The 25830-nt window shown below is 40.6% G+C and overlaps 1 protein-coding gene and 1 long non-coding RNA gene across 3 annotated transcripts in view; one reads left to right on the plus strand and one right to left on the minus strand.

Moving 5' to 3' along the window:
* Nucleotides 1-25830, plus strand: part of LOC149090861 (uncharacterized) — a 93822-nt gene that overhangs the window by 26472 nt on the left and 41520 nt on the right. The gene's annotated exons all lie outside the window — the stretch shown is intronic.
* Nucleotides 14621-25830, minus strand: part of LOC108655518 (uncharacterized) — a 96433-nt gene continuing 85223 nt past the window's right edge. Inside the window, exons 7-8 of one of the 2 annotated variants that reach the window (XM_089264612.1) lie at nucleotides 14908-15930; nucleotides 14621-14846 (exon numbers count right to left, since the gene is read on the minus strand). In XM_089264612.1, coding sequence (XP_089120738.1) covers nucleotides 14786-14846; nucleotides 14908-15930 — 1084 coding nt within the window. In that variant the 3' untranslated portion in view covers nucleotides 14621-14785. The remainder of the gene's footprint in view (nucleotides 14847-14907; nucleotides 15931-25830) is intronic. The other variant, XM_089264613.1, reaches the window with a different exon arrangement.

Consider the following 25830-nt stretch of genomic DNA (forward strand, 5'->3'; position numbering starts at 1 on the left):
GGTTGAAATTGTATTTTTATTTGTTTTTACTCCTTAATTTCTTTTTTTGCAATGAACACTCTACTCACATGTTCTTATATTATGTTAGTAGACTGTATGTTGTGTGTTTCTTCGCTGATGAGCCGCTTCGTGGTGGGTGTCTTCGCTGCGTACTGTTTCGTCTAATGCTGCTTTCTTTTTTCTTTTTTCGTTTTGGTTATGCGTTTTAGTTGTCTTGCTGTTTTTTTTTTTTGCACTTGTGGGGTATTTATCTCACTGAATGCTTGTTTTAATCGAAGTTTTAATTTCGTTTTTTTTTTTTTTTTTTTTTTTTTTTTTCGTTTTTGGGTTCGTTTCGGTTGGGCGCCAATTAAGCTTTTTTGCTGTAAGTGTTAGATGTTAGTGTGCGGTGTTGCACAAAATGAGTAGACTTCAATAATCCCGTGGCGACGACCGACGTTCTTTATTATCAAAAATCAACTAAAGTACAGTGACATAAATTCTTATATCCAAAGCTAGCCCTAAACCCTGATTATGCTGACATTGCATATTTACGCGAGGCATCGCATTACTTCGGGCAACAACATTGTTGCGCGTTGGAGCCACTGCTGCTGTTGTGCAATATCCGCTGGGAACGGCTACATTCATGCTGACGGCGCGTGATCAATCTGAACATTTATGTTTTGCTGGTCGATTGTGTTAACTTACATATCGGATTCTACATGCTCTTTTCTTACAAGTGGCAACCGCCATGTTAACCATGGTGCGCGCAGAGGTTTGTGCAAGACTTAGCTTAAGTGTGTGTTAGTGCTACATATCCGAACGATATACATATTAGGCTAAGGCAATTAGCATTCGATATATACAAAAAATATATACAATATTTAATACAAAGTACATGTTTTCAGTATTAAAAAAAATCGAAGTATTAAAAAAAATCGAAAAAAGCCTAATTCATTTTCAAAAAAAGCCAGAATTCCCGCTTCCCGCAATTCTTAAATATTTCCCGCAATTTGTCTTCGGAAAAAGCCAGATTTGACGGGAAAAAAGCTGAATTGGCAGCAGTGACTATGAGCATTTGTGTGCCTGTGTGCGAAGCTCTTGCTGCCAGTAGCAATTTTAAATCCCAGCATTTGCATTTGGTCGATCTTGTGAAATGCTCACATACATACATACGTACATATGTATGTACATATATACATTTGATTGTGTGTACGCATGGGCTGCGATGCTTACAATTATGGGAGATCACTTGTAGAAGCATTTCTATGCCTATGTGATTTCATATGTGCGTGTGTGTATGGGCATGTGTTCTTGGGAGATGAACGTTGGCGTGTGCCTGCCTCAACTTAGAATGATGTGAACGATTTTGGGCTCGATTGAAGAGGCGCGCTTATATTTACATATGTATGTTAGTAGCTGTATTGACTAGCTAAAGCGACAAGTGCACTTATCAATACAGCTTATAAGTTTTTTTTACTTGCATGCATGTATATATAATAACAGGTGCAAGGGATTGCTTTCCAGTAGCTTAATGAGCTTAATCAGGTATTACATACATATATAAATATAAGCGCGAGTTACTCGCCACACACTATACTACACACATGCCCTTGTCGCTTTAGCTAGTCAATAAAGCTACAAAAGCCCAAAATCGTTCACATCATTCTAAGTTGAGGCAGGCATAGACGTGGGCATAGCTGGCCGGGACTGGCAAATAAAATACCCCCATCGGGTCGATGTTACTATTGATATTATATCCTGTACTTTGTTTAGGCTTTTTCTTTTTTTTTTTTTTTAATTTAAATTGACTCTCGTTTTTGTCAAAAGCTTTAAGAAATAAATAAATAAATAAATTAGTTACTTTTATTACACTAGTACCAGTTATTACAAAATGGTTTCCTACGGCTATAAAAAGTCCTAATTGATTTCACCAAAGTATTTCTTTATTTTGTTTAACCGTTTTTATTTAACATGTGAAGCGGATATGCATTTTTGTATCCATAATTATATACATTGAATTAATTAGTTCTGTAAACGTAATAATATATTTGAATTCATGCTACAATAAGAATATGTTGCTTATTTTTATGATGGCTGTGTTCATAAATATCCCAATGTAGCATACGTCTTGACAAATGTTCCGTCGCTGGTGCTAACATTTCTATAATGAAGGGATTTAAGGGTTAAGTCAATGAATTTCTTGCAATATATTTTTTACTTACTCATCTTCCCAGGGACACACTGCGTTGTGTTCGGTTTCATCAGTATTTGTTGGCGCAGGAGTGTCAGGCTTTTCAGTTAGTTTATCTCGTTCGTCTAATGAGCTTAGTTTCTTAGTTGCAGAACTGCGTTTTTTACGCCGTCGGTAAATTTCATCGTTTAATTCAGGCGTTGGAGCTTTGGCAGCTCCACTCATCTAAGGGTTCATCATCCACTATATCGATTTCTAATACAGCGAGTGGTGCCAATAAATTAGCCGGTGTCGGCGCAGGTGCTGTGCAGCCAAGATATCTCTCGGTTTCTATAATATCGTAGTCGAAAACTACGTCCTTACTACTAAAATGCATTCCTTCTTGATACTCATCAGTAGTGGGTGACAGCTCAACCTCATTTTCCTGAATATGATAATCAATTTCTTCGACAGTTAATTTCTCCGAGCATACATTTATCTTTTCAGCGCTTCCTACTTCCTCTTTGCTACTGAGATGATTATTTTTGGAGTCACTTTCTTTCGCAAATTTATTGATTGGCGGACCGTTAACTCAATTAGTTCAATTTTAACCTTTTTAATGACATCTAAGTCTGATTCAAGTTGACGATTAATTTTAGCTGCCGGTGCACTTGTGATAACGCTAAGTCCAGTATCCCTCTCGTTTTCTAATTGACTCGTAGGTGTCGTCGTGGTCAAGTGATGCTCGCTGACTTCTTGATCAACAATTTCGCACTGCTTACTTAGTACATTAATGTTGGTTGCTTGCGATACTCTCGGTAAAGATTCTGATATGGATAAAGGCGGATCACTATTTTGTAGCATTGCTTTACCTTCCGCTTTACTTATAGCTGGTAGATCCTCTGCAATGATAATTCCACTTCTATCATCAACACATGATTCGTGAACTTTCGAGGGTTGCAAATTGGAGTTTACGATGGGTACTGAAGAAGCCAAAGAGGAACTGAAGCTCACCGTCTCATTTTGATAGCTGAAGTAATGCGAAAAAAAAAACAAACAATTAGATAAATTAAACATTTATGGTATTTGTATTAAAAATACACATTAAAAGTAAAATTGAGCTAATCATAGAATATAAGTACAAAGCATTAAGCTTTTGTCATATGCTTCATAAACCGTTCTTTTCTCTTATCATCGACGCATCCACTCCAACATAATGTATGTAAGTGGATGAAGGCAGCATAGAAGATCACATGAAATAGATATATTATTGATCAAGCTGAGTCGATTTAGCCCTGTCTGATTTTCCGTCCGTCCGTATATATGAACCAGTCGATCTCAGTAGTACATATAAATCTACAGTTAAAATTTGGGACTCAAGGCTTAAAGATGTAGCACATATCGGGACAATTAATCGATGTTTAAAGAAAAAGTCAATTTGCGTGCTGAATACACGGAGCTCTATGTGGCGTATGAGAACGCCGCCTGAGTATAGGTTGTACGTGAGGTGTCATGACTTCACAACGCTGACACAATTGACTAAGATGGAAGAGGGATACGATAATGGACAATGGCAGCGTAGAGGACAGGGGCAGTGCTGTCATAATTTCCGAACAAATAGAGCCAGATTGGCAAAAAAAAGAACTAAATGAAGTTAAGGGTCTGCCAGGATATAAAAAGTCAGAAAGCTCTAGTCGACACTGCTCGACTACGAGATCCCCTGAACCCTTCGAGCAACGGATACTTCAATAATAATTTGCACATACACACGCATACAAACACAGGCACACACACACACGCGCACATGTACAGTCGATTGCGCAAGGGTTGCGCTGCAGTTTGGCAGTATTATGAGAATTAATTTGTTGACGTACGATCGTAATGAAACTTTCAGAACGTGATCATATTGTTTAAATGTATGTATATGCCGAAGCTCAAGTCTCTAGTATTTGAAATACGCCTTTTACAAATATGTTGGTGAGGGGTTGGATATAGGGGTGGGGGGCAATTTTTAACCGAAATTGTATGAAATGCATCTTAATATACATATTAAATTTGGAAACTCTAGCTTTAAAGATATAGGAGATATAATTATTGTTTTTCAGTGATAATCTCGATACGCGCGCGCTATATACGGACATTTAAAAAAAAAATTTGAAGTTTCTAGCTCATATATCTTCTGAGATCGACTCATTCATACATACGGACAGACGGACGGACAAACAGACGGACAGGGCCAAATCGACTCAACTCGTCGCCCTGATCAAGAATATATATACTTTGTGGGGTCTGCCACGCCTCCTTCTGCCTGTTACATACTTTTAACTAAACCATTATACCCTGATTTCCCGTTTTCAATGGGTTCAGGTGATAAACACAAACAATTTAGTAAGACACTCATCCCACAGCAAATTAGTAGTGACGCTGCTAGAACACCCAACATAACATCCAAACAATTAAAAGAAAGTATTTCTTATTTATTTTTTTTTTTAAGATATTGTAACAATAAAGATTAAAGATATAACAATAGTATCACCAACCCGACGGGGGTATTATAAACAGAATGGTAGTCGAGAACCTAAATAAAACTACCCAATCCATAAATAATATTGACGTTACCATAAATTCGGACCAAAGACACGACGACTTAGACAGAGTACCTGACGTAGTGAAAGTACTAGAAACATTTTCAGAAAACCAGGCAGAATTTAGTTCTTGAAAAAAGAGTGTAGACCGCTGTCTATCCGCTTATTCCGATAGGCACACCTAAATATTTTGGTTTAATAAACACAATTAGAAACAATATTGTCGGAATAGCCGATACAGCACTTGAGTCCTACAACATTTCTCTTGAATGGAATGCTATTACAAAATGTCTGACTGTGATTATCTCTCTCATACTCAATAGAATAGGGGTTATGGAATTATCTAGGGATCAAGAAATACTACTGACGAATTCGCACCGCGAAAAGGCCCTCAACATATTTATATCAGGTACGAGGTGACTTTCCGAGACTCCTAGGAGTAAAAGAGCCAATCGACCTTCACCCAGCGTTTCATCTGTGTTTGAAACTTGAAAATCGAACTGTAAAGCATTGCTTCGCAAGCACTATACGTTACCCTAGCCTGGGACAGTTCGTCTTATTGTTCGCTCGGTTCTGCGGAGCTCCGTCATGACTGTGGCCTCAAAGGTGCTTATTAGTTCCCAAGCTACCTCCGATTCCAGTATGGCGTTGACTACGTTGTCCGCTCTGATGGAGCGGCCCACTGTCTCTTCTAAACGATGCCTCTCCTCCAGGAACCGTTCATATTCGAATAAAATGTGATTGGCGTCTTCCATATGCTTTTGTCTGCATCAGGGGCATCCTTCAGTTTCCGCGTGACCAAAGCGATTCAAATAGCTCCGAAAGCATCCATGTCCCGAGAGAATCTGTGAAAGCTAGAAATTAACCTTGCCGTATTCGCGGTTTATCCATGGGTGAGCGGGATGAGCGTGTGTGTCCCTCGTCCCTTAGTTGAGCTCTTCCACCTTCTTTGCCATCGTGCAATGCTGTACGCAGGCGCGAGTGAATTCCGCTCCACGGCTTCAGCGACCAAATCCTCCAGTGGCACCATGCCGGCAATGACGAGCGCCGCGTCATCGGAGACAGTCCTGAAAGCGCGTCTGAATGGCCGCGGGATACCTATTGTGAACAGAAGTGCCGAATGATCCCCATATAGCTATCACAATGGGTCCATGTTGCTTCCTGAAAAAGGGATGAAGTTACTAAAGTAATGTCAGGGCCAGTAGGATACGGCCCTAGCATCCTCGGCACAGCACAGCTTTGCTATTAGGGTCTGTTGACCAAGCTCTCTGGCTGGCACTCCTACAGTGATAAGGCTCACAGAACAAACAAACAAACATCTATCGTTTCTAGTTAATCTGTTAGGGGACAGAGGAGGGGAAAATAACTCAAACTACGACTCACGTGCACCACCTTTACATCGAGTATCCGCCAGCTTTCGCCTCTTCTTTCTTATTGCCTTCTAATCTAATTCACTTTTATTTCTATTACTTTACGAACACTTCTAAGCTCTTCTGGCAGCCTCTCACTAACTCTAATTATTTACATCTGCTCTCTGCGGCGGCTACTTACTAATTCTTAAATATCAACTTCTGTCCGTTCTACGCGGTGGCCACTTACTAACTAAAAATCTCTTCTTTTCTATCTACGCTCAAAGCGCTCGGCGTCGGCAGCGCAACCCTCCGCTCACGAACTCAGCACGCAGGGTTGTGCCGTCGATCGCCGATATTTCATTTGCGCTTTGGCGGCTTTTTTTAAGCAAACATTTGAAATTTTCTTCTAACGGCTAGCAACTATGTCTACTGCTTATCGCTTGCATCCTACACATTCGATGTCTTCTTCTTTTCATTACTAACTATGTCCATTACATATAGTACAAACTACGGCTATCGCTTACATTCCATACATTTGAAATTTTCTTTTAATGCCAGATCCCATTAGCAAGAATTGCTCCTCCCACACCATGTTAATCTGTTAATAACTAAACCCTTGTTCTCCAACTGGTTCGCGGGGTACTTCTATTCACATCCCCCCGCTCACTTGTAACCAGCTCTCCTGGTATTAACACTTCTGGACTTACATAGTTTTACACACTTTTTATAGAACTGCTCAGCTACCATACTATTAAACAAGACTAGGAAATTACAACCTGGTTTCTTACTTATCGGCGACGCCACCACTTCGACATAGCCGTCGAGATAAGTTCCCCATATTTGTGTAAGATACTACATACATGCACATGTACATATGTGTACATATATTCTGGCAATGTTATCTGCCATATTCCCTTCTATATATACACATATATACATACATATGTACTAATTTTACATGCATATATTGACTAAATGCTTGTATATACATATGTCAAGAAACACTTTACACACAACGAAAAAATTACAATTTTTGACTTTACACGCAAATATTTTTTTTATTCAAAAAAAGTCAGTTTAATAATCAATTTTAAGTTGAATTATAAAAAAAAAAAAAAAAACAAATACAAAACAAGTAAGAAAGCTCTAGTCGAGACTGCTCGACTACGAGATCCCCTGAGCCCTCCAAGCAACTGATATTTCAATAATAATTCGGACACACACACGCATATACAGGCGATTGCGCTTGGGTTGGCAATATAATAATTTCTACGCGTATGATCGTAATGAAACTTTCAGAACGTAATCATAATGTTTAAATGTATGTGTATACCAAAGCACAAGTCTCTAGTATTTGATATACGACTTTTACAAAGATGATGGTGAGGGGGTGAATATAGGGGCGGGAGGTAAATCTTAGCAAAACCCGAAATTGTATAAAATGCGTCTTAATATATATTTAAAATTTGAACACTCTAGCTTTAAAGCTGTGGGAGATATAACTGATTTTAGATATGGTTTCTTATCGATAAAAAATATCGGATTGAGTTATCGTTTTTTAGTGATAAACTCGATATGCACTATATACGGACATTTAAAAAAAAAATTGAAGTCTCTAGCTCTGATATCTTCTTAGATCGACGCGCATACTTTTAACAAAAGCATTATACTCTGATTTCCTATTTTCAATGGGTTCAGGGTATAATTATAAATCGGTAACAAAATAAACAACAAAAACTAACATTACTCAATTTTTAAGCTGTGAAGAAACTGTTTACATACTGCGTTTTCCACTTCTGTTTTACTCATTTTCTTAGAAATAACGCTGCTTTATCGTAACCACTGACCAGAGAACACATAGACTAGACATGTAGAACACATCTACAGCTCGAAACTGTTAAGTTGGTCGACCACTATACTTCGTATTTGCTCGGCTCAGTAGCCGAAGGTTCGAGCAGCGAAAATACTGCACGACAAAAACAGTGCGCTATGAGCGCTCAATCGAAATGGTCCCGATTCCGTATGTAGCACAGCTATGTGGCATTTTTTCTACTCACTCTCTCTCTCAGGCCCTTTCTCTAGCTTTCTATGGTCACTGAAATCATCACTCTAAGCCGCGCACAAAAATTGAAATTTTCCCAGCTCCTTCCTTTTGCGTGAAGGGTATGCCGAAATTTGTAAAGCGTTTGCCACGCTCATACAATGATTATTTCTAAAAAGGGTATGAAAGCGTTGATGCTCATAATGAAAATGTTTTTGCGATGAGCATGCACACTCTCCCTCTCCCACTCTCCCTTGCTACATATATTATGAGCATTTGTATGCCTGTGTGCGAAGTTCTTGCTGCCTGTAGAAATTTTAAAGCCCAGCATTTGCATATGGTCGATCTTGTGAAGTGCTCACATACATACAAATGTACATATACTCATTCGATTGTGTGTACGCATACGATGCGGTTCTCACAATAATGGATGTGATTAGGCGGCTAAGGGTAGCGCACGATGCTTGCGAGATGGCCGTAAAGCATTGCTTCGTAAGAACTTTGCACTCCCTTAGCTTGGGATAGCTCGTCTTTGCTCGATTCTGCGAAGTTCTATCATGATTGTGGTCGCGAGGGTGCTTATAAGTTTCCAAGCTGCCTCCGATTCCAACATCAGGTTGACCATGTTGTCCGCTCTTATGGAGCGGCCTAATGCTTTTTCCAGACAGCACCTCTCCTCTAGGAAGCGTCCACATTCGAATAACACGTGGTTAGCGTCCTCCACCAGACCTCGTCTCATGGTTCATTCATATCCCGATAGAAGCTGTGAATGATAAAAATTAACTTCACCGTGTTTGCGGGTTATCCATGGCTCAAGCTCAGGGTAAGAGTATGTGTCCACCGCCCTTTAGTTGAGCTGTTCCACCTTTGCCATCGTGCAACGCTGTTCGCTCTGATATCGTTGCGTCGTATAGGCTCGTCCTCCAAGTCCTCCAGAGGCACCATGCTGGCAATGAAGAGCACCGTGACGTCAGAGACTGTTCTGAATGCGCAGCAGACTCTGATTGCGCTCAGTCAGTAGGTGGCGCAAATGCCCTGGCTGCAGCTCGGCCTTGCAATCGCTCTTGCCCATATTGGCGCAGCATAGAGGATGACGGACCTTATGACGCTCATTATAAAGAGACGTCGTTGCTGTTTTGATTCCCGCGTGTTAAGCATAATTCTTGAGAGAGATCTAAAAGAATCAGCTGCCGTTTCAGGCACATATTCTAAGTGCTCACGGAAAGTTAATCTTGTGTCTATCATGACACCAAGATATTTTATCGCCATCTTTGACGCAATAGTAACGCTGCCGATCTTCATATTGGCAGTTTCCACTCTTTTGCAACTGCTGACTAGGACGGCTTCGGTTATCGCCCTCTTTGACGCAATAGTGACGCTGCCGATCTTTATATTGGCAGTGTCCACTCTTTTGTGACTGCTGCCGCTAGCTCGTGCCCAGCTCCTGTCAACCAGCTTCGTATGCGATTGATACTTGCACTGCACATATCAGTATCTTTAAGTATCTTTAAGCTCCTTGCCTATGGCGACGACGGCTAAATCATCAGCAAAGCCAATGGTGTGCGCACCTGCTGGTAGTTACAAGCGCAGTACGCCGTTGTACATGATATTCCATAGAAGAGGCCCCAACACTGAGCCTTCGGGTGCTCCAGCTGACACTGTATGAGTTTGGGGACCCTCACTCGTGTTGTATACCAGTGTTCTTCCTCTGAAGTAGCTCTTTATTATCTCTTTGAGATTTTTAGTGATATTATATTGTGATAGCGCATCTAGTATCATATCCCAACATCTATATTGAAGGCATTCTTTATCCATCCACGGTCGCGATGATGCAGTATTGATTTGTTCCGTGGCTCCATCTGGTGTCTTGGATGGCGGAAGTTGCCAGGTCAACAACTTTCTGTAGCGCATCAGTTGTTAACCGGGCCTTCCGCAAACCAAATTGATTAGGTGATAGGCCTCCGGCGCCTCTCCAGTCTAGAAAAAGTCGGTTTCTCAAAAACCTTTCCCATGGTTTCTAGGAGACAGATTGGTCTATAAGATGATGGCTACTCTAGTGGTTTGCAGGGAACGTCTCCTGAATTAATCTATTTGTACATTCCACCTATACATAGGCTCCTGTTGTTGCGTGAGTTGTTTGCGACGTAACATGCTCCTATTGCACTCTGAATTTGGGCTACCATTTTGCATGCTCTGGCCTCAGCATTATCAATTGTGCCCAGAGACTGAATAGCCACTGAAAAGACCGCGGGATCAAAAGTATCCAGTCGATACGATTCTCTCCACAAGATTGATGCCCTGGCAGGTACCTCACCTATTGTGAACAGAAGTGCCGTATGATCGCTGCCCGTATAGCTATGTTGCTTCCCGATAGAGGGATGAAGTGACAAAAGTAATGTCAATTACAGATCCGTATCCAGCCCGACTGAAGGTGAACTCGTGGCCAGTGTTGAGCAGTGCAACATCCAGTGCTGCGAAGATCTCCAGTAGGATATGGCCTCTGGCCTTTGTTGTGTGGCTGCCCCATTCTGACGCCCATGCGTTGAAATCTCCTGCTATAATGGCCTTCCGACCCCTAGCATCCTCGGCAAGCTTCGACTAGTACCGTTGCGAATTCACTGAAATGCATGCTGGGAGCCAGATAGCAACTGTAGAGCCATAAGTTACCATATCGACCACGTACGAGCTCATTTAATGACTTAACATCCGAATGTACATTCGCTGAGTTGCCACATACCCACAACACAGCCTTGTCATTTGCGCCTGTTGCCCATGTTGTATGGCAGGCCGACCTACGGTGATGAGGCTCACTGAGAAAGGCTACGAATATACGTTTTTCTCTTATGGTCTGCTCTAGTAGATCTTGGGCAGCAACACAATGATTTATGTTAAGCTGAAGAAACCTTAACATTTCATTTTACGTACAGCCTCACGGTAGGATGGGCACTTGAAGCTGCCTGCTAAGTGATCCATCTGCTTTCCACCTTTCCGGGCGCAGAGGCTACATTTCGGTGGCTTGGTGCATGCTTTTACACTGTGACCCATCTCTCCACACCTGAAACAGGCGGCCTTTAGGTCACAGTCGCTGACGCAGTTGGCTGCAATATGAACGTAATTGTGATCCACGAATCTCAATGTGAGCTGATTCGGTAAGTGTCTTAACAACCGCTCGGTCGCCCAACGCTTTGCCTTTACCTTCATGCAGAGCGCTATGTTCCGGCTTCCTACTCAATTGCAACAAAAGGTCCCCCTTAGCTGTCTTCCTAATGCCTTGAACGTCGCCGCTCATATGCTTGAAATTTGGGTCGCTCTTGACTACACGTAGCATGTCCGCATAGCTACAACCATCTACGCCTGAAATTGCAATTGCGTCAGTTCTGGGACGTTTTTGCATAGGCTTGTGTCTTTTGACATCTGTCCAGCTGCTCGGGTTTGTCTGTCGACCTGCCTGGATTGGATTTTGGGCTGTAGTCCGCGGAGCCATTGGCTCTGTTGGGTTCGCTGCACTGGGCCTCGGTAGCGGGTGCGGTTGTGGTAGAGGGAGTTTTCCTCTGTTCGGAGGAAACTTCCCTTGACCGCTTGGGCGTATTGCTACCTGCAATTGTTCTATCGCTAGCTTTCTCCACTACTTTCTTGACCGACGTGGTCTGTACCTCACAGTTTTTAACCGGTCGATTACAGAACGTTTTGGCCGTCTTGTGGAGACTAACCAGCCTAGCCAGCTGCTCTCTCATTAAGGCATTTATATGCCGCTGAACCCCAAATAAGGCAGACAAACTCTCTAGGGTAACTTCTATTTGGCTCGACGCTTCTTTTAGCGACTTGGGTGCCTGGCACTCTACTATTAGGGACTGATTAGAAGTCAACGTTTGCGACAACGCCCTGCTGCAACGAGGAACAGCGCGCAACTACCACGGCGTGAAGCCTGTAGTGGGCAATGCCTACTAGTCTACCATCAGGCAGGTTGCTATCTTTGCTAAAACTTAGCAACTCACCAATGAGTGATTGTTCGCTGCAATTTCCAGCACTAACAGCTGTTCGAGTGTTTACTATTTGCACAAGTGTGACGCCTAAAGTTGCAAATTTTTTCGCTCTGAAAAAAAAAGCAAAGAGGAAAGCCCTGACGCCAAAACAATGACACTATTGCCCCCTCTCTTGCACCACTGGATCCCACCGCTGGGTCACTCCACGAACCGCAGCGCAGTAAGTCTCTTGTAGTTTTCGAAGTCGCTGGGTTCGTCTCGCCCACAACATACACGTTTTCTTTAGATTTTTCCACTTTCGCAGGGAAAACCTGGGAACAAGATATAGTCAACGATGGATTACAATAATATCGACCGCACTCCACGAAAACGCAACTCGAACTCCCTGTGTGTGTGCGTGTGTTTTTGTTTGTATGTGTATGTGAGTGCGTATGTTTGTTTGTATGCGTGCGTTTGTTTGTTGCTTGTAGGGTTCAGGGGATCTCGTACTCGAGCAGTCTCGACTAGAGCTTTCTTAGTTGTTATAAATGACCTTCCTAGTTGTATTTCGTATATATACGTATTTATGTATCATTGTCAGTGCTGTGTAGTGATTTCTCAATTCTATCCTATATTCTATTCTGTGCTTTTCCTTTACTCTTTTCTTTTTATTATTTCTTATTTTTATACCCTGAACCCATTGAAAATGGGAAATCAGGGTATAATGGTTTTGTTAAAATGTATGTAACAGGCAGAAGGAGGCGTGGCAGACCCCACAAAGTATATATATTTTTGATCAGGGCGACAAGCTGAGTCGATTTGGCCCTGTCCGTCTGTCTGTCCGTCCGTCCGTATGTATGAACGCGTCGATTTCAGAAGATATAAGAGCTAGAGACTTTAACTTTTTTTTAAAATGTCCGTATATATCACGCACATATCGAGCATATCGAGTCACTAAAAAACGATAACTCATTCCGATACTTTTTTATCGATGAAAAACCTTATCGAAGATCACTTAAAAAATTATATCTTCTACATCTTTCAGGCTAGAGTCTCCAAATTTAAAATGTATATTAAGATGTATTTTATACAATTTCGGTTTTTGTTAAAATTTACCCCCCACCCGTAAATCCACCCCATCATCTTTGTAAGAGTCGTATATCAAATACTAGAAACTTGTGCTTCGGTATACACATACTTTTTATGATTACTTGCTGAAAGTTTCATTACGATCGTACGTCTAGAAATTAAATTATTCAACAAATAAGTTCTCATAATATTGCCAACACTGCAGCGCAACCCAAGCGCAATAGGTTATAAATTTATATCTCCTACATTTTTAAAGCTATAGTCTCCAAATTTTAAAAATATATTCCAATGCATTTTATACAATTTCGGTTTTTGTTATATTTTGGATATCGGCTCCAAATTCACCAGAATCCCCAGTGAAGGTCAGATGCTAGTATAGCTAATTGTGAATGATTTGACATGTTTTTTTTTAAATGCCAAATATTCAATAGAATATGTAGATCATATGCTGAAAGTTTCATTAAATTCGGTTTAGTCAATCGACGTTAAAAAATAACAAAATGTTTGGCCAATTAACAAACGCACGTGCTGCAGCAACAGCAGTTTTCCAATACGTGTGCACACATACATTCAAACATCTTCTAGCAAATTCTTAGAATCACATCAGCAGTTAGTTTCGTTTAGTTCTGCTAGATGGCGTTGCATCAGTGAATCTATTTCAGTTTTGACATTGCAAATAAAAACAGAGGAGTGGCGTTATGGTTAGAGGGCGCGGCGCACGATCACGAGGTCTCGGGTTCAAACCCAGAGCGTGTCGTAATTCTTTTTTTTAATTGTTTCTCGATTTTTATATATTTAATTTAATGAGTTTTCTATTTCATTTATATTTTTAAATACATCGAAATTGAAATTTGAACCATACTAAATGTGCTTTTCTATTAGTTTGGTTCAGGGTAGTATCTAGTCGAGCGCTCTCGACTAGAGTTTTCTTACTTGTTGGTATTAACTTTTCTTGCAATTTCTTTTAATACCTTCCTCTTTCTTTTTCTATACTAATTCTTGTTTATTATATTTTTTCTTTTTTTTTTATTATTTTTGTTTATATTTTTTCATTTTAAGAATTGTTTATTATTTTATCGTGTTAGATATATGTGGTTAATAAATCTACATTTAATATTGTTTTTCTAAGTTTTCTTACTAACACTCTCTTTTTATAGCTTCATTAGTTTCACTGACCATATTTGGCTGTGAGACGTGGGCATAGCTGGCCGGGACTGGCAAATAAAATACCCCCATCGGGTCGATGTTACTATTGATATTATATCCTGTACTTTGTTTAGGCTTTTTCTTTTTTTTTTTTTAATTTAAATTGACTCTCGTTTTTGTCAAAAGCTTTAAGAAATAAATAAATAAATAAATTAGTTACTTTTATTACCTAGTACCAGTTATTACAAAATGGTTTCCTACGGCTATAAAAAGTCCTAATTGATTTCACCAAAGTATTTCTTTATTTTGTTTAACCGTTTTTATTTAACATGTGAAGCGGATATGCATTTTTGTATCCATAATTATATACATTGAATTAATTAGTTCTGTAAACGTAATAATATATTTGAATTCATGCTACAATAAGAATATGTTGCTTATTTTTATGATGGCTGTGTTCATAAATATCCCAATGTAGCATACGTCTTGACAAATGTTCCGTCGCTGGTGCTAACATTTCTATAATGAAGGGATTTAAGGGTTAAGTCAATGAATTTCTTGCAATATATTTTTTACTTACTCATCTTCCCAGGGACACACTGCGTTGTGTTCGGTTTCATCAGTATTTGTTGGCGCAGGAGTGTCAGGCTTTTCAGTTAGTTTATCTCGTTCGTCTAATGAGCTTAGTTTCTTAGTTGCAGAACTGCGTTTTTTACGCCGTCGGTAAATTTCATCGTTGTTTAATTCAGGCGTTGGAGTTTTGGCAGCTCCACGCTCATCTAAGGGTTCATCATCCACTATATCGATTTCTAATACAGCGAGTGGTGCCAATAAATTAGCCGGTGTCGGCGCAGGTGCTGTGCAGCCAAGATATCTCTCGGTTTCTATAATATCGTAGTCGAAAACTACGTCCTTACTACTAAAATGCATTCCTTCTTGATACTCATCAGTAGTGGGTGACAGCTCAACCTCATTTTCCTGAATATGATAATCAATTTCTTCGACAGTTAATTTCTCCGAGCATACATTTATCTTTTCAGCGCTTCCTACTTCCTCTTTGCTACTGAGATGATTATTTTTGGAGTCACTTTCTTTCGCAAATTTATTGATTGGCGGACCGTTAACAAGCTCTTGTAGCGTGTTACTATTTTTGTAGACGGAAGACTCAATTAGTTCAATTTTAACCTCTTTAATGACATCTAAGTCTGATTCAAGTTGACGATTAATTTTAGCTGCCGGTGCACTTGTGATAACGCTAAGTCCAGTATCCCTCTCGCTTTCTAATTGACTCGTAGGTGTCGTCGTGGTCAAGTGATGCTCGCTGACTTCTTGATCAACAATTTCGCACTGCTTACTTAGTACATTAATGTTGGTTGCTTGCGATACTCTCGGTAAAGATTCTGATATGGATAAAGGCGGATCACTATTTTGTAGCATTGCTTTACCTTCCGCTTTACTTATAGCTGGTAGATCCTCTGCAATGATAATTCCACTTCTATCATCAACACATGATTCGTGAACTTTCGAGGGTTGCAAATTGGAGTTTACGATGGGTACTGAAGAAGCCAAAGAGGAACTGAAGCTCACCGTCTCATTTTGATAGCTGAAGTAATGCGAAAAAAAAAACAAACAATTAGATAAATTAAACATTTATGGTATTTGTATTAAAAATACACATTAAAAGTAAAATTGAGCTAATCATAGAATATAAGTACAAAGCATTAAGCTTTTGTCATATGCTTCATAAACCCTTCTTTTCTCTTATCATCGACGCATCCACTCCAACATAATGTATGTAAGTGGATGAAGGCAGCATAGAAGATCACATGAAATAGATATATTATTGATCAAGCTGAGTCGATTTAGCCCTGTCTGATTGTCCGTATATATGAACCAATCGATCTTAGTAGTACATATAAATCTACAGTTAAAATTTGGGGACTCAAGGCTTAAAGATATAGCACATATCGGGACAATTAATCGATGTTTAAAGAAAAAATCAATTTGCGTGCTGAATACACGGAGCTCTATGTGGCGTATGAGAACGCCGCCTGAGTATAGGTTGTACGTGAGGTGTCATGACTTCACAACGCTGACACAATTGACTAAGATGGAAGAGGGATACGATAATGGGCAAGGGCAGCGTAGAGGACAGGGGCAGTGCTGTCATAATTTCCGAACAAATAGAGCCAGATTGGCAAAAAAAAGAGCTAAATGAAGTTAAGGGTCTGCCAGGATATAAAAAGTCAGAAAGCTCTAGTCGAGACTGCTCGACTACGAGATCCCCTGAACCCTTCGAGCAACGGATACTTCAATAATAATTTGCACATACACACGCATACAAACACAGGCACACACACACACGCGCACGTATACAGGCAATTGCGCATGGGTTGCGCTGCAGTTTGGCAGTATTATGAGAATTAATTTGTTGACGTACGATCGTAATGAAACTTTCAGAACGTAATCATATTGTTTAAATGTATGTATATGCCGAAGCTCAAGTCTCTAGTATTTGAAATACGGGGCAAATTTTAACCGAAATTGTATGAAATGCATCTTAATATACATATTAAATTTGGAAACTCTAGCTTTGAAGATGTGGGACATATAATTTTATAACTGATCTTCGATAAGGTTTTTTATCGATAAGAAATATCGGAATGAGTTATAGTTTTTATGCCCTGAACCCATTGCAAATGGGAAATCAGGGTATAATGGTTTTGTTAAAAGTATGTAAAAGGCAGAAGGAGGCGTGGCAGACCCCACAAAGTATATACTTGATCAGGGCGACAAGCTGAGTCGATTTGGCCTTGTCCGTCTGTCTGTCTGTCCGTCCGTCCGTCCGTATGTATGAACGCGTCGATCTCAGAAGATGTAAGAGCAAGAAACTTGAAATTTTTTTTTAAGTTCCTAAGTTCGTGTATATCACGCGCATATTGAGTTTATCCCTCAAAATCGATAGCTGCTCCCGATATTTTATTATCGATTAAAAACCTTATGAAAAGCCAGTTATTTAATTATATCCACTTTTGTAAAAGGCTTATTTAAAGTACTAGAGATCTGTACTTTGGAATGTACATACATTTAGACATTATATTTACGTTCTGAAAGTTGCATTAAGATCATACGTCTAGAAATTAAATTATTCAACAAATAAATTCTCATAATATTACCCACACTGCAGCGCAGCCCAAGCGCAGTCGCTGCTTACTGCGCAGTAAACAGAGCGCGTTCTAGTATGTGCGTGTGTAGAGTGAGTAGAATATCAGATTGGAGTGTTCAGCAGTCTCGACTAGATTTTTCTTACTTGTTAAAGATAAACTCGATATGCGCGCTGTATATACGAACCTTTAAAAAAATTTGAAGTCTCTAGCTCTGAGATCGACGCGTTCATACATACGGACTGACAGACAGACGGACGGGCGGACAGACAGACGGACGGGCGGACAGACAGACAGACAGACGGACAGGGCTATATCGACTTTGCTCGTCGTGCTGATCAAGAATATATATACTTTATGGGGTCTGCGATGATTCCTTCTGCCTGTTACATACTTTTACACAAAATCATTATACCCTGATTTCCCATTTTCAATGGGTTCAGGGTATAAAAAATAGATATACATGAGTATGTGTTCCAAATTTAAAGTCTTTAGCTTCAATAGCGGACATTGCACAAAACTAATATACTCATTTCAATCAAAATAAAGAGAAAAACAAGTAAGAAAGCTCTAGTCGAGACTGCTCGACTACGAAATCCCCTGAACCCTCCAAACAACTGATATTTCAATAATAATTCGCACACACACACGCGCATACACAGACGAATGCGCTTGGGCTGCGCTGCAGTGTTGGATTATTTGTTAAATAATTTAATTTATAGACGTACGATCTTAATGAAACTTTCAGAACGTAATCATAATGTTTGAAAATATGTATATACAACAAAATCGAAATTGTATGAAATGCATCTTAATACGTATTTAAAATTTTGAAACTCTAGCTTTATAGATGTAGGAGATATAATTTTCTAACTGATTTTCGATAAGGGTTTTTATTGATAAAAAAATAACGGGATGAGTTGTCGATTTTTTACTTTTTAACAAAACCATTATACCCTGATTTCCCATTTTCAATGGGTTCAGGGTATAACAATTAAGAAGACTGCTCGACTAGGAGATACCTTGATAAGCTGATATTCTTATCATTCTGCACTTCTTTTATGCACGCACACATACATACACATTTGCATCCACCCTCACGCGCCCGCGCTCTGCTAACTGCGCAGTGAGCAGCGACTGCACTTGGGATGCGCTGTAGTGTAGGCAATAGTATGAGAATTTATTTGGTGAATAACTCCTTTTGTAGACACATAATCTTAATGAAATTTTCAGAGCATAATCATATGGTCAAAATGTGTGTACATTCCAAAGCACAAGTCTCTAGTTCTTGTTTTTTACAAATTTGGGGCGAAGGGGGCGTGGTATCCAAAATCTGTTGATTACAAATGTTTGTATTCATCATATGTATATATGTCTCTACGTCTAATAGTATTGCGATGAGGCTAAAAAGCTAATTCAATTTTTCGATTATTCTCGATAAAAAAACTATCGGATGAGTTATCGAAAAAATAAAGCAAACTCGTACTGCGTATGGTCACTAACCAGAGAACACATAGACCGGACACGTAGTGCAAAGTGTTTTGCACACTTTTTTTTGACATTACGACCCACACAGCTTCGTATTTGCTCGGCTCCTCACTTTTAGGTTCAGGCAACGAAAATATTCGAAAGCATAATCATTCTGCTTCATGCGCTCGACCGAGATGGTCGATGGTTGAACAAAAGATCCCTCTGTGCTCAATGTTTCCTTTGCTCTCTCTCTCTCTCGGTGCTCTTTGCTCTCTCAAATGTGTATATGTGTGTATGCATGTGAGCACAAGCAGCAGCTCTGAGCTGCCAGCTCACGAAAATTGAAATTTCTTCGCAGCAAGAACCCATGCCTTCCCTTCTGTGTGAAGAGTATACCGAACTTATCAAACCGTTTGCCAAGCTCGTACAAAATATGTATATGTGTTTTCGATTTTAATTGTGGAAAGGGTATGAAAGCGTTGGTGCTCATGATGAAAATGCTTTCGCGGCGAGCGTGCACACACACAGTCTTTGTTGCTACATATATTATGAGCGTTTGTGTGCCTGTGTGCGTAGCACTTGCTGCCTGTAGCAAGTTTTAGGTCCCAGCATTTGCCATTGGTTGATCTTGAGAAGTGCCTCACACTTTATATGTAACATACATCGTTTGTGTGTGTGCATGTGTGTAAGCATGGGACGTGAACATTGGCTGCCTACCTCAACTTAGAATTGTCTGAACGATTTTGGGTTCGAATTGCAGATACTTTTTTTTCACTATGACCGGCGAGTAACTTATACATACATATGTATCTATGTACATATGTTTGTTGAATAGTGACTGGCGGGTAACTCGCGGTAATATTTAAACACCTGATTTCATTTCAATGATCGTGGGCTACCTATCAGAAGGTATTTAAAACAAAATGTAGTACTTTATTAAGCTCAGTATACAAAATGGGATAAGATTGTCGATTCCTTGCAGCTGTGATATATATACAGGAGCAAGCAAATAAAAAACCTATAAAAAGTATTGGCAAGTGCAATTGTCACTTTACTTAATAAGCGCGCCTCTGCAATTCGAGTCCAAAATCGTTCAGACAATTCTAAGTTGAGGTAGGCAGCCAATGTTCACGTCCCATGCTTACACACATGCACACACACAAACGCACATGTAAAGGCACATAGGCATACAAATGCTTCTACAAGTGATATCCCACAATTGTGGGCATCGCGTCAAATTCGTACACACAATCATACATACATATGTATGTACATATAAGTGTGAGGCACTTCTCAAGATCAACCAAATGCAAATGCTGGGACCTAAAATTGCTATAAGCAGCAAGAGCTACGCACACAGACATACAAATGCTCATAGTACATGTAGCAAGGGAGACTGTGTGCGTGCACATTCGTCGCGAAAGCATTTTCATCATGAGCACCAACGCTTTCATACCCTTTCCACAACTAATATCGAAAATACATATACAGATTTCGTACGAGCTTGACAAACGGTTTAAAGAGTTCGGTATACTCTTCACACAGAAGGGAAGGCATGGGTTCTTGCTGCGAAGAAATTTCAATTTTCGTGAGCTGGCAGCTCAGAGCTGCTGCTTGTGCTCACATGCATACACACATATACACATTTGAGAGAGCAAAGAGCATCGAGAGAGAGAGAGCAAAGGAAACATTGAGCACAGAGGGATCTTTTGTTCAACCATCGACCATCTCGGTCGAGCGCATGAAGCAGAATGATTGTGCTTTCGAATATTTTCGTTGCCTGAACCTAAAAGTGAGGAGCCGAGCAAATACGAAGCTGTGTGGGTCGTAATGTCAAAAAAAAAGTGTGCAAAACACTTTGCACTACGTGTCCGGTCTATGTGTTCTCTGGTTAGTACTAACCAGAGAACACATAGACCGGACACGTAGTGCAAAGTGTTTTGCACACTTTTTTTTGACATTACGACCCACACAGCTTCGTATTTGCTCGGCTCCTCACTTTTAGGTTCAGGCAACGAAAATATTCGAAAGCATAATCATTCTGCTTCATGCGCTCGACCGAGATGGTCGATGGTTGAACAAAAGATCCCTCTGTGCTCAATGTTTCCTTTGCTCTCTCTCTCTCTCGGTGCTCTTTGCTCTCTCAAATGTGTATATGTGTGTATGCATGTGAGCACAACGCAGCAGCTCTGAGCTGCCCAGCTCACGAAATTGAAATTTCTTCGCAGCAAGAACCCATGCCTCTCCCTTCGTGTGAAGCGTATACCGCAACTTCTCCAACCGTTTGCCAAGCTCGTACAAAATATGTATATGTGTTTTCGATTTTTAATTGCTGGAAGGGTATGACATCTTTGGTTGCTCATGATTGAAAATGCTTTCGCGGCGAGCGTGCACACACACAGTCTTTGTTGCTACATATATTATGAGCGTTGTGTGCCTGTGTGCGTAGCACTTGCTGCCCTGTAGCAATTTTAGGTCCCAGGCATTTGCATTTGGTTGATCTTGAGAAGTGCCTCACACTTATATGTACATACATATGTATGTTGATTGTGTGTACGAATTTGACGCGATGCCCACAATTGTGGGATATCACTTGTAGAAGGCATTTGTATGCCTATGTGCCTTTACATGTGCGTTTGTGTGGTGCATGTGTGTAAGCATGGGACGTGAACATTGGCTGCCTACCTCAACTTAGAATTGTCTGAACGATTTTGGACTCGAATTGCAGAGGCGCGCTTATTAAGTAAAGTGACAATTGCACTTGCCAATACTTTTTATAGGTTTTTTATTTGCTTGCTCCTGTATATATATCACAGCTGCAAGGAATCGACAATCTTATCCCATTTTGTATACTGAGCTTAATAAAGTACTACATTTTGTTTTAAATACCTTCTGATAGGTAGCCCACGATCATTGAAATGAAATCAGGTGTTTAAATATTACCGCGAGTTACCCGCCAGTCACTATTCAACAAACATATGTACATAGATACATATGTATGTATAAGTTACTCGCCGGTCATAGTGAAAAAAAAGTATCTGCAATTCGAACCCAAAATCGTTCAGACAATTCTAAGTTGAGGTAGGCAGCCAATGTTCACGTCCCATGCTTACACACATGCACACACACAAACGCACATGTAAAGGCACATAGGCATACAAATGCTTCTACAAGTGATATCCCACAATTGTGGGCAACGCGTCCCCTGCGTACACACAATCATACATACATATGTATGTACATATAAGTGTGAGGCACTTCTCAAGATCAACCAAATGCAAATGCTGGGACCTAAAATTGCTATAAGCAGCAAGAGCTACGCACACAGACATACAAATGCTCATAGTACATGTAGCAAGGGAGACTGTGTGCGTGCACATTCGTCGCGAAAGCATTTTCATCATGAGCACCAACGCTTTCATACCCTTTCCACAACTAATATCGAAAATACATATACAGATTTCGTACGAGCTTGACAAACGGTTTAAAGAGTTCGGTATACTCTTCACACAGAAGGGAAGGCATGGGTTCTTGCTGCGAAGAAATTTCAATTTTCGTGAGCTGGCAGCTCAGAGCTGCTGCTTGTGCTCACATGCATACACACATATACACATTTGAGAGAGCAAAGAGCATCGAGAGAGAGAGAGCAAAGGAAACATTGAGCACAGAGGGATCTTTTGTTCAACCATCGACCATCTCGGTCGAGCGCATGAAGCAGAATGATTGTGCTTTCGAATATTTTCGTTGCCTGAACCTAAAAGTGAGGAGCCGAGCAAATACGAAGCTGTGTGGGTCGTAATGTCAAAAAAAAAGTGTGCAAAACACTTTGCACTACGTGTCCGGTCTATGTGTTCTCTGGTTAGTGGTATGGTATACACGAGTATGCACACAAAATTTCAGCTCTCTAGCTCTTATATCTTCTGAGATCTCGGCGTTCATGCGGACAGACGGACGGACGGACAGACGGACTCGACTCAGCTTTCGAAATCGACGCGTTCAAACATACGGACAGACGGACGGACGGACAGACAGACGGACAGGGCTAAATCGACTCAGCTCGTCGCCCCGATCAAGAATATATATACGCCTCCTTAATTGTAAGTTATCGAGCCGCCTTGCCACTTGATTCGTCCAAAATCAAAATAAACTTAGCGCTTCCAATCTTATTTTTAAGATCCTCGCGAAAATGAGAAGCTAACACATTTTTAATTATGTTGTCAGCCGAAGGCCCCTGCTGCCAGTGCTTAGCCTTAAGTTAGAGTTAATTTTATATTAATTGTAACTTCTTAATAAAAAAAATATTATGTTGTACCTTACTACGGGGTAGTTTAATACGTTAAGCGCTCATACCTTCGCATAATTTTGTTTGGCAGAGGATATCCAAGTGGTTGATGGGAGCAATTAATGTGTTATTTGCCACAAAGAGGCAAAGTGCTATCTCTTGCACTTAGAGTTTGTCTAAAATACAAAATTTCTTTCTGTGCAACTTCACTACGTGCACATTTGTGTTTTTTTGTTGACAAACAGCTGTTGCTCAAACCACAAAATCATGTATAGATTCATGATTTTTAGTGTTGAGAATGATAAAAAGCAAAATAAATCCTGAAAAATAGATCAAGTTAAAATAGAGATAAATTAATTTTTTAAAGCCAGAATTCTCGCAACCTGCAACCTGTTGCGTTGAATCTGTCGGATGCTGCCTGGTTGAAGCCGGTAGAAAATCTACCTGGCAACCCGTTCCACGTGCAAGGGGCCAAATGGTAGAACACGTGGCGGCGTCGACGGCAGCTACAGGAGTGGCCGTTCATCGGGAGGTCTAAGGGGTCATGAGCGAAGATTGCATGCACCAGCAGCCGATTCGCGGGGAGCTCCAGGATGTCCGGGTCGCGGATTTGATTGGCCGACGGTTCTGCAGTCAACGTAGCGAAGACAATGAAGGAGAGGTGGGTCACGCAGAAATGGTGATGACGATGGTCGTCAGGCCGACCATGCTGGACCATCTTGTCTTAGGGATGGACTTTTTATGCACCATGGATACCACGTTGCATTGTGGCAACGCGGTGCTCATAATGAGGATGGAAGAGAGACGATTGGAGGGCAGTGCGTGTCGATAGGGTGCAGACGGTCTTGAGGAAACGGTGGTGACATAGGGGGGCCGAAGGATTTAGAAGATGAACCAAAGGAATTCCAAGCACCTAATGAGGGCTTTGAAGCGATGTTACTTTCCGCCGAGCATAGCATCAGGATGCGAGATATGATGTCTCTTAAGCAGGTAGCCCATCATATTGATGGGCAGGTAGACGAATTGATTCAAGCTGAAGATTGAGTCATCCTGGAGCCCGCCAGCGCGCCCATCGTCTTGGTGAAGAAGAAAACCGGAGATTGGCACGTGTGCGTGGATTGCAGACAGCTAAATGCACACTCGATTCTTGTTCCGAGAATCAATCACTTTCTCGAGAGGCTAGGACACGCTATATATATATCCACCCTGGATTTAAAGAGTGGATACTGGCAGATCCCGATGGCGGCAGATAGCAAGGAATGCACAGCCTTTACGGTACCAGGGAGAGGACTATTCCAGTGGCGGGTGATGCCATTGGGCATGTGTTACATTTCAGACAGCGTTAGACACAGTCAAGATATGGAGCCCTATGCCTTAGCATATCTGGATGTCATCGTGGTGATTGGCGGCACAAAGGAGCAACATCTGAGGGATGTCTTTCGCCGACTCAGGGAAGCCAATTTCAACGTCGCGACTTTTGACGACTCTTGTATTTCAGACCGACGCCAGCAATTACGGCTTAGGTGCGCTGCTCACACAAGAGGTCGAGGTTTCGGAGCGGATGATCGCTTACGCTAGTCGGAAACTGCTGAGAGTGTAGATCAATTACATGACCACGGAGAAGGAATGTCTCGCGATCGTTTGGGCGATTAGGAAAAAGCGGTGTCATTTGGAAAGCTACAAGCTTGACGTAGTCACAGACCATACTAGCATTAAAATGGCTCAATTCCATTGCGAGCCCCATGGCACAGTGGGCGATTTGGTTGATCTAGCGTAACGAAATACCAATTTTCAACATTTAAAATCATGCAAAATTTGATTCCACTCCTATAGTAATATCGTTAATCAGCCTTGAGCTCACAAACACAAAATATTGTTAAAAAAAAACGTTGTTTTATACATTTTTGATCGAGTTTTTTTGTATTTCACAAATGCATATATGTTGTGTTGTTTAATTGTACTTTCTCTTTAATACCCTGTTGTTAACTAATTTCATCTTCTGTAGAATAAAAAAATATGAGGCCCGTATTGGCCCGTAAAAATTTTTGTTTGTGATATTATATATGTAGTTCGTCCACATATGTGTCCAACATTAGCTGGCCCTGAGCTGCCCATTCTAAAAATGTAGCTTTTTATAGGACCCATGTCGGTATGCAAGCGGCAACTTTTTGTTGTATGGCATAATAAAAAATGCGTTTCAAATATGTATTCCGAACTTTTCGACTACATTTTTTCTAATGCTATACATAAATCGGACTGTAGTGAGCAGGAATACCATTCAATTATGGAGAAACTTAAAATTTTCCACAAAAAAATGTTTGAAAAGTGGAAGAAAAGCAACAGATATAAGAATCGATTGGAGAACAACAACGCAGCCTGGCTCAACGACGATTTGATTCTTCTGAGCCCCACAGAAAAAAAAAAAAAACATTGGTGCTTTATATTGATGGCGATTACACAAAGAACTCATATTGCTAATATTTTTCCATCCACCCGAAATTATAGAATGTGTACCACTTCCGATTGGCATGATGTTGGAAGCAAATAACAAAAATTTGCGAAATTTTCGTCTCAATCATACACGAAA

The sequence above is a fragment of the Drosophila navojoa genome, chromosome X, assembly GCF_054131105.1.
Source record: "Drosophila navojoa isolate 15081-1374.11 chromosome X, UAZ_NAV_1.0, whole genome shotgun sequence".
In the NCBI taxonomy this organism is placed as follows: Eukaryota; Metazoa; Arthropoda; class Insecta; order Diptera; family Drosophilidae; genus Drosophila; species Drosophila navojoa.